A 14,739-nucleotide genomic window follows, 5' to 3' on the forward strand; every position below is an offset into this window, starting at 1 on the left:
TGAACTTTTATTGAACTGGCTGATAATAATTCTTTTATTTTTGTTGTTGACATGTAATCCATGTATTGCAGGAAGAAAAGCATATTTTTTCGAGTACAAACAATAAACAAATAATCAACCTGAGAGTTGACAACTGTTTCATTATCGGCTTATTTGTTGTTGTATCATAGTCATGAAGTGGTTGTATCATGGTTATATAGTGGTTCTCAAAACCACCAAGTCTAGAGGAGGTTTTATGTTGCATGTTTTATGTGAGACTTGAAGTATATTATAAAACCGTTGGTTCTGAACTGGAACGCATATTAGGTTTCAATGATTGCAATAAAACTGGGCCAACTGGCTGTAACATGGTTTTATAGAAATCTACAGGAGGTTGTGGAAACTGCGAGGACTGCATGAATGGTTTTGAGATTAGGTTTTGAAGAACGCTGTAAAACTCTGATACAACCTTAATTGTTACTTGGGATATTTGCTGGCTTTATCTGCTTGTAACAATGTACACGATAGTTGAACTGAATTATCAATTCGTAATTGATTGAGCGAACAGTGCAGTACCTGTTGTTTTGATGATCTGTGCAATCGGAATTCCGTGCATTTCTCGCTAAAGATGATATCTGCATCATCCAAGGGAAGCTTGTACGAGTTCCAGAAGCTGCCCTATAATCCTGCAACAGCCAGAAGAACAGGAACGATTTTGGAAACAACATGGCTACACTTTAGAAGATTTTTCTTTTTAATTCAGTTTATGTTCAAGAGCCTCCCAATATGGACAGAGCTCACGTGGCAGTGGTTAAAACCACCTGCTCCGAAAAGCATTGCTGGATGGACGGCCCTAGTTACCGGTGGATCCAACGGAATCGGCAAAGTGGTGAGCTTGGAGCTGGCCAAGTTCGGATGCAACGTGATCATTGCTGACATTGACGAGGAAAATGGTCCAAAAGTAGTCAAGGAACTGACGATAAAGTATCGGGTAAGGGCAGGCTATTTCAAAACAGACGTTGCGGATTACGAAGCGGTGGTAGAATTGGAACGGAAAATTCGACAGAATTTTGGCCAAGTAGATCTTCTGGTCAACAACGCGGGTGTTCTTCCTTTCATGGTGCCCGATGAGTACAGTCCGGAGAACATTCGAAGGATGATGGACGTTAATGTGTTGAGTCATTTTTGGACCACCAAAGTGTTTTTGCCGAGCATGTATCATCGAGATCGAGGACACATCGTGGGCATAGTGTCCCGCTCGGCCTACACCCCGACGGGGTACATGCGAAACTATGCCACCAGCAAGTATGCTCTGCGTGGCTTCATGGAGGACCTTCACGACGAGATTTACCACGCGGGATTCGAGAATAAGGTCATTACTACAAGCGTATTTCCGGTACTGATCAACACCAGGAAGGAAGTGATGGAGCATTATTTAGAGCTGCCGTGAGTTTTTAAGCAGCGGTTTTGATTTGAAATTTTCGATAAGGTTCCATTTATTTTTTTCTTGCAGCGGCTTTGAAAATATGTCACCGAACAGGTTGGATGATGCGGGAAAGGCCATAGTGCAAGCTATCAGAACCAATAGGAGAAAATTGTTCGTTCCTGACATTTTGAAACCTTGGCAAGTGGCTCTTTTCGAGTAAGTAAGCAGCCTGCAGTACGAATAAAACATTTTTAAGAGTTTCTAGTGGAATGTCTTCGCTTGTCATGAGACGAGTTAGTACCATTCCGTTCAAATGGTGGAATTAAATATGATAGTACTAACCGATCGTATGGCAAGTGAGCTTCAGTATTTTCAATTTATAAAACATTTTAATTTTGTACTTATTTCAGAGATTTTCCAAGAAAAATTACCCGACTCTTGGTGAGAGAGCTGTTTAAATGATAATATGTCAAAGGTTTTTATTCAGACTTCACTAGATGGAAGCCATCTCGAATGATACCTACTCAAAACATTGAAATTCTTGGTTTATGATGTCGTTATTTGCAGTTTAAATAATAAATTTGCCTTTTCCAATTTTTAGAATTTCAAACACAAAAAAGTAACAAAAAAACTGTATAACTTCAATCTAATTTATTATCGTTTTGATACAAATCCTTCAGCATAATAATTTTACTCAAAAGTATGTATTATTTTGTTATTCACATTTCCAGTTTACCGTGGTAATAAAATGGAATGTTTTCTTCAAAATCGTAGTCTTTGAGATGCATCAACCCTTGAACAACTGCAAGAGAAAGAGTCGGGTGATTCTTCTCGGTAGATCCCTAAAAATGTGAAAGTAATGTAAACATTATATTTGGGTTGAACCAACATAAAAAAATAAGCCACTTACTCGTAAATAGCCAGTTGCCATGTTTTGACATTGTTTGGTACAACCAATTTCCGTTCATTGTTTCTGATTCCCTGAACAATGGTCTGCCCTGCTAGCTCGGAGCTATAAACTGGGAAGTTTTCCACGCCTCTGTGAACAAATCATTTAATTAGGAAGTTGAAACATGTTTTTCGAGCAAAAGCAGAAGTTGTCTAATACTTATGCAACCACTGTTTTTTTTTCACTAAACTTACGGAATGGTAAGAATACGTTCAGTGCTCTCCTTTCGTGTGTTAATGATGGCTGGGAATACGGTTGTGGTGATGACTTTGCCCTCGTACCCCGCATGGTAGATTTCGTCATGTAAATCTTCCATGAAACCACGTATGGCGTATTTCGTCGTTAGGTAATTTCTTGTATAACCTCTTGGAATGTAACCCAATTCAGATGACAGCCCTACGATGTGTCCCCGTTCTCGACTATACATTCCCGGTAAAAACACTTTAATGGTCCAGAATTGGCTCAGCACATTATTCTCAACGATTCTCCGAATGTTCTCTGGGGTGTACTCATCGTCAACTAGGAAAGGAATAATTCCAGCGTTGTTTACCAGAATGTCTACATGTCCGAAGTCTCGCTCAATTTTTCGTTGCAGTTCCACGATTGTTTCGTAATCCGAAACATCTGCTTTGAAGAAGCCGGCCTTGACGCGAAGCTTCCGCAGTTCTTTTACAACCTTTTTACCGTTTTCCTCGTCGATGTCGGCAATGATCACGTTACATCCAGATTTGGCCAATTCCAAGCTCACTGCTTTACCGATCCCGTTCGATCCTCCCGTTACCAGGGCCGTCCATCCAGCAACGCTTTTCGGAGACGGCGGATTCAACCACTGCCATATGATCTCGATCCATATCGGGATGCTCTTAAGTAAAAACTGGATTAAATAGAGCAATGTCTTCAAATTGTTCCATATCGTTTCCAAAACCGTTCTCCTTCTTCTGGGAGTTGCAGGATGGTAGGGCAGTTTCTGGAACTCATACAAACTCCCCTTGGATGATGCTGAATCTACCATTGCTCAGTATTTAAAAGTCCCACTTAATCTTCGTAACAGATGACTCGTACTGCACTGCAACACGCTTTTTGCGCAATTGCATCCATTAATGCGTCCACTATTACGAACGACATAGAAGATAATACGACTCGATACAATCGGCAACGACCTAGGCGACGAATAAAGGATCACGATTGGAAGCTTGGAACATGGAACTGCAAGTCGCTAGGCTTTGCAGGTTGCGACAGGATAATCTACGATGAATTACATCCCCGCAACTTCGATGTCGTAGCGCTGCAGGAAATCTGCTGGACAGGACAGAAAGTGTGGAAAAGCGGGCATCGAGCGGCTACCTTCTACCAAAGCTGTGGCACCACCAACGAGCTGGGAACCGGCTTCATAGTGCTGGGAAAGATGCGCCAACGCGTGATTGGGTGGCAGCCAATCAACGCAAGGATGTGCAAGTTGAGGATAAAAGGCCGTTTCTTCAACTATAGCATCATCAACGTGCACTGCCCACACGAAGGGAGATCCGACGACGAGAAAGAAGCGTTCTATGCGCAGCTGGAGCAGACATACGATGGATGCCCACTGCGGGACGTCAAAATCGTCATCGGTGACATGAACGCTCAGGTAGGAAGGAGGAAATGTATAGACCGGTCATCGGACCGGATAGTATGCATACCGTATCGAACGGCAACGGCCAACGATGCATAAACTTTGCAGCCCCCCGCGGAATATTAGTCCGAAGCACTTTCTTCCCCGTAAGAATATCCACAAGGTCACATGGAAATCACCTAATCAAGTAACGGAAAACCAAATCGACCACGTTCTAATCGACGGTAAATTCTTCTCCGACATCACGAACGTACGCACTTACCGCAGTGCGAATATTGAATCCGACCACTACCTCGTCGCAGTATGTCTGCGCTCAAAACTCTCGACGGTGATCAACACGCGTCGGAGTCGTCCGCCGCGGCTTAACATTGGGCGGCTACAAGACGGTAGACTAGCCCAAGACTACGCGCAGCAGCTGGAAGTGGCACTCCCAACGGAAGAGCAGCTAGGCGCAGCATCTCTTGAAGATGGCTGGAGAGATATTCGATCCGCCATTGGAAGCACCGCAACCGCTGCACTAGGCACGGTGGCTCCGGATCAGAGAAACGACTGGTATGACGGCGAATGTGAGCAGTTAGTTGAGGAGAAGAATGCAGCATGGGCGAGATTGCTGCAACACCGCACGAGGGCAAACGAGGCACGATACAAACGGGCGCGGAACAGACAAAACTCGATTTTCCGGAGGAAAAAGCGCCGGCAGGAAGATCGAGACCGTGAAGAGACGGAGGAACTGTACCGCGCTAATAACGCACGAAAGTTCTATGAGAAGTTGAACCGTTCACGTAAGGGCCACGTGCCACAGCCCGATATGTGTAAGGACATAAACGGGAACCTTCTTACGAACGAGCGTGAGGTGATCCAAAGGTGGCGGCAGCACTACGAAGAGCACCTGAATGGCGATATGGCAGACAACGGTGGCGGTATGGTAATGAACCTAGGAGCACGCGCGCAGGACATGCGACTTCCGGCTCCGAATCTCCAGGAAATCCAGGAGGAGATCGGCCGGCTGAAAACAACAAAGCCCCTGGAGTTGACCAACTACCAGGAGAGCTGTTTAAAAACGGTGGTGAAGCACTAGCTAGAGCGCTGCATTGGGTGATTACCAAGGTTTGGGAGGATGAGGTTCTGCCGCAGGAGTGGATGGAAGGTGTCGTGTGTCCCATCTACCAAAAGGGCGATAAGCTGGATTGTAGCAACTACCGCGCAATCACATTGCTGAACGCCGCCTACAAGGTACTCTCCCAAATTTTATGCCGTCGACTAACACCAATTGCAAGAGAGTTCGTGGGGCAGTACCAGGCGGGATTTATGGGTGAACGCTCTACCACAGACCAGGTGTTCGCCATACGTCAGGTATTGCAGAAATGCCGCGAATACAACGTGCCCACACATCATCTATTTATCGACTTCAAAGCCGCATATGATACAATCGATCGGGACCAGCTATGGCAGCTAATGCACGAAAACGGATTTCCGGATAAACTGATACGGTTGATCAAGGCGACGATGGATCGGGTGATGTGCGTAGTTCGAGTTTCAGGGGCATTCTCGAGTCCCTTCGAAACCCGTAGAGGGTTACGGCAAGGTGATGGTCTTTCGTGTCTGCTATTCAACATCGCTTTGGAAGGAGTAATACGAAGGGCAGGGATTGACACGAGTGGTACGATTTTCACGAAGTCCGTCCAGTTATTTGGTTTCGCCGACGACATTGATATCATGGCACGTAACTTTGAGAGGATGGAGGAAGCCTACATCAGACTGAAAAGCGAAGCTAAACGGATTGGACTAGTCATCAACACGTCGAAGACGAAGTACATGATAGGAAGAGGCTCAAGAGAGGTCAATGAGCCACCCACCACGAGTTTCTATCGGTGGTGATGAAATCGAGGTGGTTGAAGAATTCGTGTACTTGAGCTCACTGGTGACCGCCGCTAACGATACAAGCAGAGAAATTCATCGACGCATAGTGGCTGGAAACCGTACGTACTTCTGAACCCGCAAGCAACCTCCATCGAATAGAGTTCGCCGCCGTACCAAACTGACTATCTACAAAACGCTTATAAGACCGGTAGTTCTCTACGGACACGAGACCTGGACGATGCTCGTGGAGGACCAACGCGCACTGGGAGTTTTCGAAAGGAAAGTGCTGCGTACCATCTATGGTGGGTTGCAGATGGCGGACGGTACGTGGAGGAGGCGAATGAACCACGAGTTGCATCAGCTGTTGGGAGAACCATCCATCGTTCACACCGCGAAAATCGGAAGACTGCGGTGGGCCGGGCACGTAGCCAGAATGTCGGACAGTAATCCGGTGAAAATGGTTCTCGACAACGATCCGACGGGAACAAGAAGGCGAGGTGCACAGCGGGCAAGGTGGATCGATCAGGTGGAGGACGACTTGCGGACCCTCCGCAGACTGCGTGGTTGGCGAAGTGCAGCCATGAACCGAGCTGAATGGAGAAGTCTTTTATGTGCAGCACAGGCCACTCCGGCCTTAGTCTGATGATAAATAAATAAATAAATCCATTAATGCGTACCCTTAACCTTAGAACTGGTTTTCCGCTACTTCAAGAAGTCAAAGCCTCTTGCACGTGTTTATGTTTCCACTTGAATACAAAGATACGCATTTGACCCAGACAAGTTGATGCTCTCGAACGTAATAAATTATTTGCGAATCGAGTATTATGCCCGTGACTCATAGTAGTAAGCGTGATATTGTTGTGCAAATTTTAATCTTTTAACATGTCATACACTAATAAACAAGTATGTAACTTGCATAATCCGCGAAGTGGAAGGATGCTATGATAACCGTTTGTATAGAGTTGACTGGTGGGATATAATTGCGGCAGTTGAATTATAATTTTAGGCATCTATTCTGTAGGGCTTGTAGTTTTCTTATATTGGACTTGCTAGCATGAACCCATACGATTATGAGTTATTGTAAAAGAAAATGAATACATCCATAATAATAACTGAAGAGTGCACGTTGTGGGACAAATTTTCTAACACGATACATAAGACCACATAAAGCCGATATTCTTTTTCGAGTTTGCTCTATATGGCTGTTCCAAGAGAGTATAGGGTCCAATATCAAACCTAGATATTTGAAGTGTGAAACCTTCTCGATCACCTCAGTTCCTACGCATGGATCATTTGTGTGGATTAATTTTTTTCCTCGGAGAATGAAATAACATGTATTTTATTTTACACAAATTCAATGAAAGAAGATTGGTATCAAAATATTTCATAAGCAAATTCATATCACTTGTTATATGTTGTATGATGGACGAAGCATCAGCATCTGGGTAGAAATGTGCTGTGTCGTCGGCAAATAATTTCGGTATTCCTTTTAATGGTAGATTTCCAATATCATTGATATAAATCAAAAATAGAAGAGGGCCGATGTTGCTCCCTTGTGCGACCCCAATATCGATAGACCTTGGAGTACTTCGCGCATCGTTCAAAACTACAAACTGTTTGCTGTCGTTTCAATAACTACGAATGATATCATTAGCTAGGCCACGTATACCATAGCACTCCAGCTTCTGCAAAAGAATATTGTGGTTCAACGTGTGAAACGCCTTTTTGAGGTCAATAAAGAGACCTCCAAAAATACATTTTTGATCAATATTTTGCAACAAAAAATCAACAAGCTCAACAATTGCTGTTGTAGTACTACATCCTTTTCTAAATCCATATTGGTATTTATATAACACATCATGCCTATTTAGAAAATTCATGATTCTATTGACAAGTAGTTTTTCAAAGACTTTACTAAACATCGATAAAGTTGAGATAGGACGATCTGTATATGCCTACTACATCATACATAATATTTTTAATGTTTAGTTCTATTTGAATTATATGCAGTCCATCTAAAGTTATATTTTTTACAGTTTTGAAAGTTAATCCATTTCTGATATAGGGGAACTGTACCGGTTTTGGCCATGTTCCTAATTTGGCCAATTTTGCAAATAACTTCAAAAATAAAGCAATTCGGGACAGTTTTATCAGTTTCAACAAAAGATATGTCCCTAACGATTCAACGCTGCTTTTAACTGATCGATTATTTTGGAAAAATATGTATTTTTCAGGGTTGGCCAAATTAGGCACTAAGTTGGCCAAAACCGGTACACTTCCCCTATATTGCAAGACCACCAGATGATGTATCACGGCAAGCGAAGACAGATTTGTAGTTAGGAATTTTGAATAAGGGACAGTTAACAGATTTCAACCACGTTTCACAAACAACAAAAACATCTATAGGGACTTTTATACAATCTAAAAACTCAAGTAAATTATCAAACTTTTGCATATTATTCAAGCCTCGCACATTCCATTGTGTAATATGAAAACAATTTTTTATATTCTCAGGAAAAAATGAATTAAAATCATCAACACTATCATGATACACATTTATTACATTGGCCATTGTTACATTACATATTAAAAAAAAAAACATACAAAGTTACAAACATCGAAACATTAGTTATTCACATATCTACCACTACGCTTTCTCTTTGGCTCTTTTCTCATTTATTTAAAATTAGGTGTATGTTTAAATGTTTCCAAACTGTTATGTCCTTTTTATTATAATTGTGTTGGGTTAGTAGGATTAGGGAAAGACGAATTGTATTAGTAGTAATACAGTCGCCTCTCCGCCTCTCCACATCTCGATATTGAAGGGACCATCGAGATAGGGAGAAATCGAGGAATGGAAGAGTACCGTACAGCACCGAAATCCGTCCACCTCATGAGATATCAATAAATTAAAGAGAGATGAAGGTGATTAATGAAGAAATAATTTATCTTATCCAGTTGTGATAGTTGGCAGTAAGCTTTTAGGGCCTAGAAATGGGAAAAAGGCTTTGAAATTAAAACAACAAAAATCAAAAACAAATCGCTACCCACCAAACGCGGAGTTTTTGCCGCCATTTTGTTTTCGGGTAGAGCATAATTGCACCAAAAGTAACTGTGTTTTAATTGCTAATTGTGAATCATTACATAAGATAAACGGAATACAAATCGAAGGAATCGCTTCTCAAGGTGCGTATCGAACTATTTACAGTGGTAGTTTAGTCAATCACAATGCTTCAATTCGAATATTTAGTTTAAAAATAGCTGTACGGATTTTGGTCCTTTGATTCGAAATCCGTCCACGGTGGACGGGTTTCGAGTCAGGAGTAGTTGATTTTATTCATTATTTTATCATGTTTTTCGAAGTTTTTAATGAGTGAATGTGAAACACTTCAAAAGTAGAAGCCTTCATGCTCCTGTGCCAATGACAAACGTTTTATTTACGTTCGATTCCTATTTTCTAATGACTTTTTCATGTACTAAGGTGCTTAAGTGTACGGATTTCGATGCCCCACGGTAATTGAAATGGGTACTAGATCAAAAAAAGCTAGTTTCTAAGAAAAACGACAACAAAACAAATGTCACATCGTGTTGTTGTTGCGTTTGTTATTGTCCAAAAATGGTCTAGTAGCCTGAAAATTTTAACATATCGACACAGTGGCGTAACCTCGGGGTTGGTTTTGGATATAAAACCCCCCCAGAGACAAAATTTTTAGAAGAATTTTTTTTTCGAACCCTCTCAAATAAAAAAAATGTTCAGAAAGGGAAATTGGAGAAAGTATTCGTATTGGATGGGTGGAAACAGTCGACATGGAAGGCAAGTGGAGGGATTATGGAAGGAGCAAAAATTGCGCGGGAAACTATATGAAAAGGGAAGCTAGCATACCTTTGGGGAGTAGTTGGCTCATTAGTAACTCGGCGTGAGACACATTTGTGAGTGCGTGATCATCCAAAGTGCTTTAGTAGTACAAAAGTGAAATTGGCTTTAGTGAACGATCTCTTTAGTTCCCAAAAACTCGTTCAGGTAAACTACACTACCGGAAATAGCTAAAAACTAGTATTAAAGCTGGACCTTTTTCGTTTGTCAAATCAACAGATTTATAAACCGGTCAATACAACAAGCTAGTTGAGTTGGCCTAACAGTAAAGGAGCGAAACTCCAGGCCCGACAAAAATTCAGTTGAGTCAACACGTTGAGATACTATATCGTTAACAAATGAAACCGTTGCAAACTCTCGACGCTGTTTCAATGTTTGTATGTTTATAAGCATGCAATGTGATTCATAATGATTGTGTAATAGTGATCAACAAGAGTTAGTTTTGAATTTAAAATCACTCCTTAATCCCTAACTCTTTCACTTCTTTCTACAGTTTTGTTTCCTAGTACAATTTGTGTATTTGGTGTTGTTCTTTTTCTGCTGAATGATCAGAAAAATATATTAGCTCTTTTAGTGGAATGTATTCAACCGTCTAAGACGAATTAAGTACTCTCTCTTAATTCTCTTAATTCGTCTTAGACGGTTGCTGAATGATATTATGTTGCATTTCTTTACATTTAGTTGCAATAGGCTTTTTCTGCACCATGTATCAATCATCTGTATTTCATTCTGGAATACGATAATGTCGCCTTCATTTTTTATTTCCATAAATAACTTTATATTTTATATTTTTGAGCTTTATATTTTTGAGCTTTATATTTTTGAGAATGAGGGAAATGTCATTTACATAAAATATAAATAAAAGAGGGCCAAGATGGGAGCCTTGTGGAACTGAAGTGACTTGAATGGGATTAGATTTCTCGCTTAACTTTTCAAAAGGACCTAAGTAACATTTTTTTCATGATTTAATTTGAGTACTGCAATCGAATGCTTTCATGTTTTTCTGTTAATTGCGCTATTCAAATTAATTCATGAAAAAAATGTTACTTAGGTCCTTTTGAAAAGTTAAGCGAGATTTCTTTCTATTAAATTTAATTATTTGTTGCCGGTCACAGACATAGGTAAGATTCAAGCCATCTAAGGAGTCCTGGCTCAATTCCAATTTTTTGCAACTTGAAGAGTATCAATGTCAATGCGATCAAACGCCTTGCTAAAGTCACTGTACGGAGCTTCCACGTAGTTACCATTATCCATTACATGAAGAGTATACTCAAAGAATTCTATCAAATTTGTAGCGGTTGAGCGACCTTTAAATAATCCGTCCTGTTTATTTGTAATTCTGTTTTTAAGTTGTAAAAATAATTTTTCAATAATAGATTCAAAAAGTTTGGGAATGCAAGAGATAATGGCTATTCCACGGTAATTACGAATGTCCGATTTTTTGCCCGATTTGGAGATGGGCACAAGGTAAGAGCTGGGAAAACTTCCGGATTCCAGTGACAATCTGAAGAGCCAAAATAAAGGTGCCGTTAGCTCTTTGGCCAGACTCTTAAAAAATACCGGTGGAATACCGTCAGGGCCAGAGCCTTTAGATGCATCTATGTTTTTTAAAGCGTTTAGAATATCGTTTTTCATGATCTGATTAACACCAATATCCCTAGCAAATTCTGGGACAGGCGCAAAAAAATCAAGGTCGCGATCTTGTTCCGAAAAGGTGGTGTATATTTCTTGGAATAAATCTCCAAAAAGATTACAGATGTCTTCCGAGGAATTACCGACGCGTTCATCTAGATACATGGATGTCGGAAAATTGTCTGATTTTAATTTTGATTTTACGTAATTGAAGAAGTTCTTTGGGCATAACTTTATTTCGTTTTCTGTTTTCGTATTATACTCTTCAAATGCTACATCAATTGCAAGTTTTAATTGATCGCAGATGTCTAAATATTTTTCCAAATTTTCATTCGAATTGTCTAGTTTGTAATTTTTGATTGCGATTCTTTAATTTTTTTTTCTGTCAATTATACCAAATTGGATATTTCGAATTTCCGTTCCGCCTTTTTTTCCTTATTGGAACCTCTTCGGTAGGGGAAGAGGCCCCAAAACGCCCCCCGAGGCAAAACGCCTTTTGTGATTTCCCTCATATTTACCGTCATTAAGATGTCCGTAACAAAACTAGATCTAAAATTATGTAGGTTAGGCGAAAAAAGTTTCAAAATAGTGTATGGGAAGGTCGGAAAAACCGAAAATTTCCACATTTTGAAGAAACATCTAACATTTTGGCGAGGCAAAACGCCCTTGTGGCACTAACCAACAATGTACCTGCGTCTCCATGCACTATCCATACCATAATTCTGATTCGCCGACGCGTGGTGCTTTCTCCTAGGAGCTGCTAGCTAAAAGGCGTTTTGCCTCATGTGTTTTCCGGAAACAGAATATCACCACTTTTTTGAAATGTGAATATTATCAATATGATTGAGATTTTTAACATTTTTTGAATGGCGTCAACTAGCTATCCCCGCCGCCCCCCCTTCCCCTAATAATATCAGAAATAATGTTATAAAAGACATCAACGGAAGATTCAATACACCCGATTCTTTTTTTTTAAACGGGAGATGTGTTCCGTGTAAAAAGAAGTTTTCAGCTCAAAATTTGAAAATCTGTGTAAAAAAAAGTTTCATGATCTCTCGCCAAATCATGCAAAATGAAAAACTTTCTAAAAATTTTGTGTGTGATTATTTTCACACGGTCGTGTGAAAAAATCCGTGTAGAAACAGAATTGGGTTTATTCCCTTCATTCTCTAAAATTTGCTTTCAGTTTAATCTACTTAGCTTATGTCTTATGTTGTCATTGTTTGCTTTATGGTAATCAAGGACTTCTTCGAAGTCACAGTCGCTGGGTTTTTGATAATCATGAACAAACAGAGAGTATTCAATAGCTGTGTGGAATGTTTCGTTTTTCCATAAGGGCTTCAATGATTCTGAAACACAAAAATCTTCCTGTATGTTCGTTAATAGAAGGTCTAGGTAGCAGTTCTGTTGATTCTTAATATATATATATATATATATATATATATATATATATATATATATATATATATATATATATATATATATATATATATATATATATATATATATATATAAATATATATATATATATATATATATATATATATATATATATATATATATATATATATATATATATATATATATATATATATATATATATATATATATATATATATATTTTATATCTTTATTATAGAGGTTTGCAGCCCTAGGCTGACTCATCTCTTTTAATATAATTGATTTGGTTAAGCCCTAGGCTAGCAGTTCTGTCAAACATAAACATTAGTGTTTCATTTTACCCAACGACTGGAAATAGAATTTGTTCGTTCTCTGAATCCGGAATAAAGTCAGCGTTGATCAACGTTTCCATTAATATATACTTTGACTTCAGGTGGAAGTTGCGATAAAATTTCTTCCGCAGTTTTTAAAAAGCTTTCATAGAAAATTGTTTGCGCATGGTCTGGTGGAAAACACGCAGAAGAGAAAACATGGGTTTCTCCTGCAATATTAGATTTCACCCAGACGTGTTCAAAGTTCTTGTATTTTTTGGTAGTTATTATTTCTGAATTAAAATTTGTGGAGACTGCAATTAGAACTCCACCGCCAGACTTTTTGTTAGATTCTGAGAAATCGCGGTCATCCCTGAATACATTAAAGCTACTTCCAAAAAGTTCTTCATTCCTCACGCTTTCATCCCAGCTGGTTGCAGTTGCCAAAATAACCGAAAAGGACGAGGAATTTTGGCTGGGCTTTTCATGCGATTGAAATTTTTACAATATATAAAAATTTCAGTCGCATTCTGTTTTGGTGAAGAAGTTTTTGGAAGTACGTCGGTTGTGAAAAAATTTACCTTTAAGGTAAGGTTTTACTAAGGTAGCCTCTCTGGCGTGCCGCCATCGCGCCATTGGATCGTGCTGATCAAGCCAACAACCTGCCATCTTAATTGGACCAAGTCGTCAAGCTTCCTTTTCGCAACAACAACGAGCGCTCGACAACGTCGTCGAACATCATCAACGGTACGTACCTAGAACGGATGCCACCAACCCACCTTGACCCCCATTTTGCAATAATACAGTAAAAACCATTCCTAATCAACAATAGCTTCAAATAAACCGATAGTCAGACCCACAAACGAGATGCTTGCGAGCATCCCGTATAAGTCTAAGACAGTCTCAGTTTCTAAGTAAGTTTTTGCATTATTCGAAGACTAATTTTTTTTTGATACATTGCCTTTCAGCGGTTCTCAACCTGGGTACATGTAACCCTGGTCGTACCTTCTTTGGCCCTAGGGGATACCTCGGACAGAAATGCGTAATGGCGGATGTATTATAATTCAAATATAAATTTATTGATAAGGATTTGATAGTTGTAGTTTTTTTATTTTAAAACTTTGTATTGTACATAATATGCATGGTTTATTTTGTATCTTTATTAAGGAGGCTTTCAGTCTATGCATGGTGATCAATATATCAAAGCCTATTAAATCCTGCCCACCACAATCAGCACAGCGTAGAAGGGGCTCTGAGACAAAAGATCAAAAAAACAAAACATACAGTGACTAAAATCTAGAATCTAAAGGATAGGAAGGTTCCGTTTTAGAAGTATGAAGACTTTTTCTGAAAAGCTCAGTAGTTTTGTTGCAAGAGGCTTGAGTCTCGCTATAAGCATCTCGAAAGCCTCCTTCCAACCAGCATGTAAGCTTTCTTCCGAGAGGTTCCAAAGCCTCCTTCCAAGAGGCTCGGAAGCATTCTTTGAACAGGTTCGGAAACCCCCTTTCAAGAGGTTCCAGAGCAAATCTTGAGATCAAATCAAAAACTTGTTTTGATGTTGAGAAATCGCTGATTTTGATTACTCGGTATGATATCCTTTTGTTCGTTTTAACGGTTAAAACAACAAAATCTACAGCAAAAAAATCTAACTGTGACATCAAATTGTAAACTATTGCTGCTGTCGATGAGAGCAAATTG

General features: G+C 39.8%; 2 protein-coding genes across 2 annotated transcripts; one reads left to right on the plus strand and one right to left on the minus strand.

Moving 5' to 3' along the window:
- The first annotated feature begins 607 nt into the window (after positions 1-607).
- LOC134221520 (uncharacterized oxidoreductase SSP0419-like) lies at positions 608-1,956 on the plus strand. The gene is made up of 3 exons (XM_062700711.1): positions 608-1,425; positions 1,493-1,621; positions 1,816-1,956. Exons 1-3 carry the CDS (start codon positions 608-610, stop codon positions 1,865-1,867), a joined length of 999 nt encoding a protein of 332 aa, XP_062556695.1. The 3' UTR covers positions 1,868-1,956.
- Positions 1,957-2,061: 105 nt separating this feature from the next.
- LOC134223578 (estradiol 17-beta-dehydrogenase 11-like) lies at positions 2,062-3,381 on the minus strand. The gene is made up of 3 exons (XM_062702759.1): positions 2,549-3,381; positions 2,316-2,444; positions 2,062-2,247 (listed from the first exon to the last, which is right to left on the minus strand). Exons 1-3 carry the CDS (start codon positions 3,364-3,366, stop codon positions 2,193-2,195), a joined length of 1,002 nt encoding a protein of 333 aa, XP_062558743.1. The 5' UTR covers positions 3,367-3,381; the 3' UTR covers positions 2,062-2,192.
- Between the last annotated feature and the right edge of the window lie 11,358 nt (positions 3,382-14,739).

The sequence above is a fragment of the Armigeres subalbatus genome, chromosome 3 (assembly GCF_024139115.2).
Source record: "Armigeres subalbatus isolate Guangzhou_Male chromosome 3, GZ_Asu_2, whole genome shotgun sequence".
In the NCBI taxonomy this organism is placed as follows: domain Eukaryota; kingdom Metazoa; phylum Arthropoda; class Insecta; order Diptera; family Culicidae; genus Armigeres; species Armigeres subalbatus.

Excerpts from the sequence above, each read along its gene's own strand:
- LOC134221520 (XM_062700711.1), top strand. The coding sequence starts at position 608 with ATGATATCTGCATCATCCAAGGGAAGCTTGTACGAGTTCCAGAAGCTG. Across the intron at positions 1,426-1,492 it reads GAGCATTATTTAGAGCTGCC|CGGCTTTGAAAATATGTCAC; the intron begins GTGAGTTTTTAA and ends TTTTTCTTGCAG. Across the intron at positions 1,622-1,815 it reads TGGCAAGTGGCTCTTTTCGA|AGATTTTCCAAGAAAAATTA; the intron begins GTAAGTAAGCAG and ends TACTTATTTCAG.
- LOC134223578 (XM_062702759.1), bottom strand. The coding sequence starts at position 3,366 with ATGGTAGATTCAGCATCATCCAAGGGGAGTTTGTATGAGTTCCAGAAA. Across the intron at positions 2,445-2,548 it reads GAACGTATTCTTACCATTCC|AGGCGTGGAAAACTTCCCAG; the intron begins GTAAGTTTAGTG and ends ATTTGTTCACAG. Across the intron at positions 2,248-2,315 it reads TGGCAACTGGCTATTTACGA|GGATCTACCGAGAAGAATCA; the intron begins GTAAGTGGCTTA and ends TCACATTTTTAG.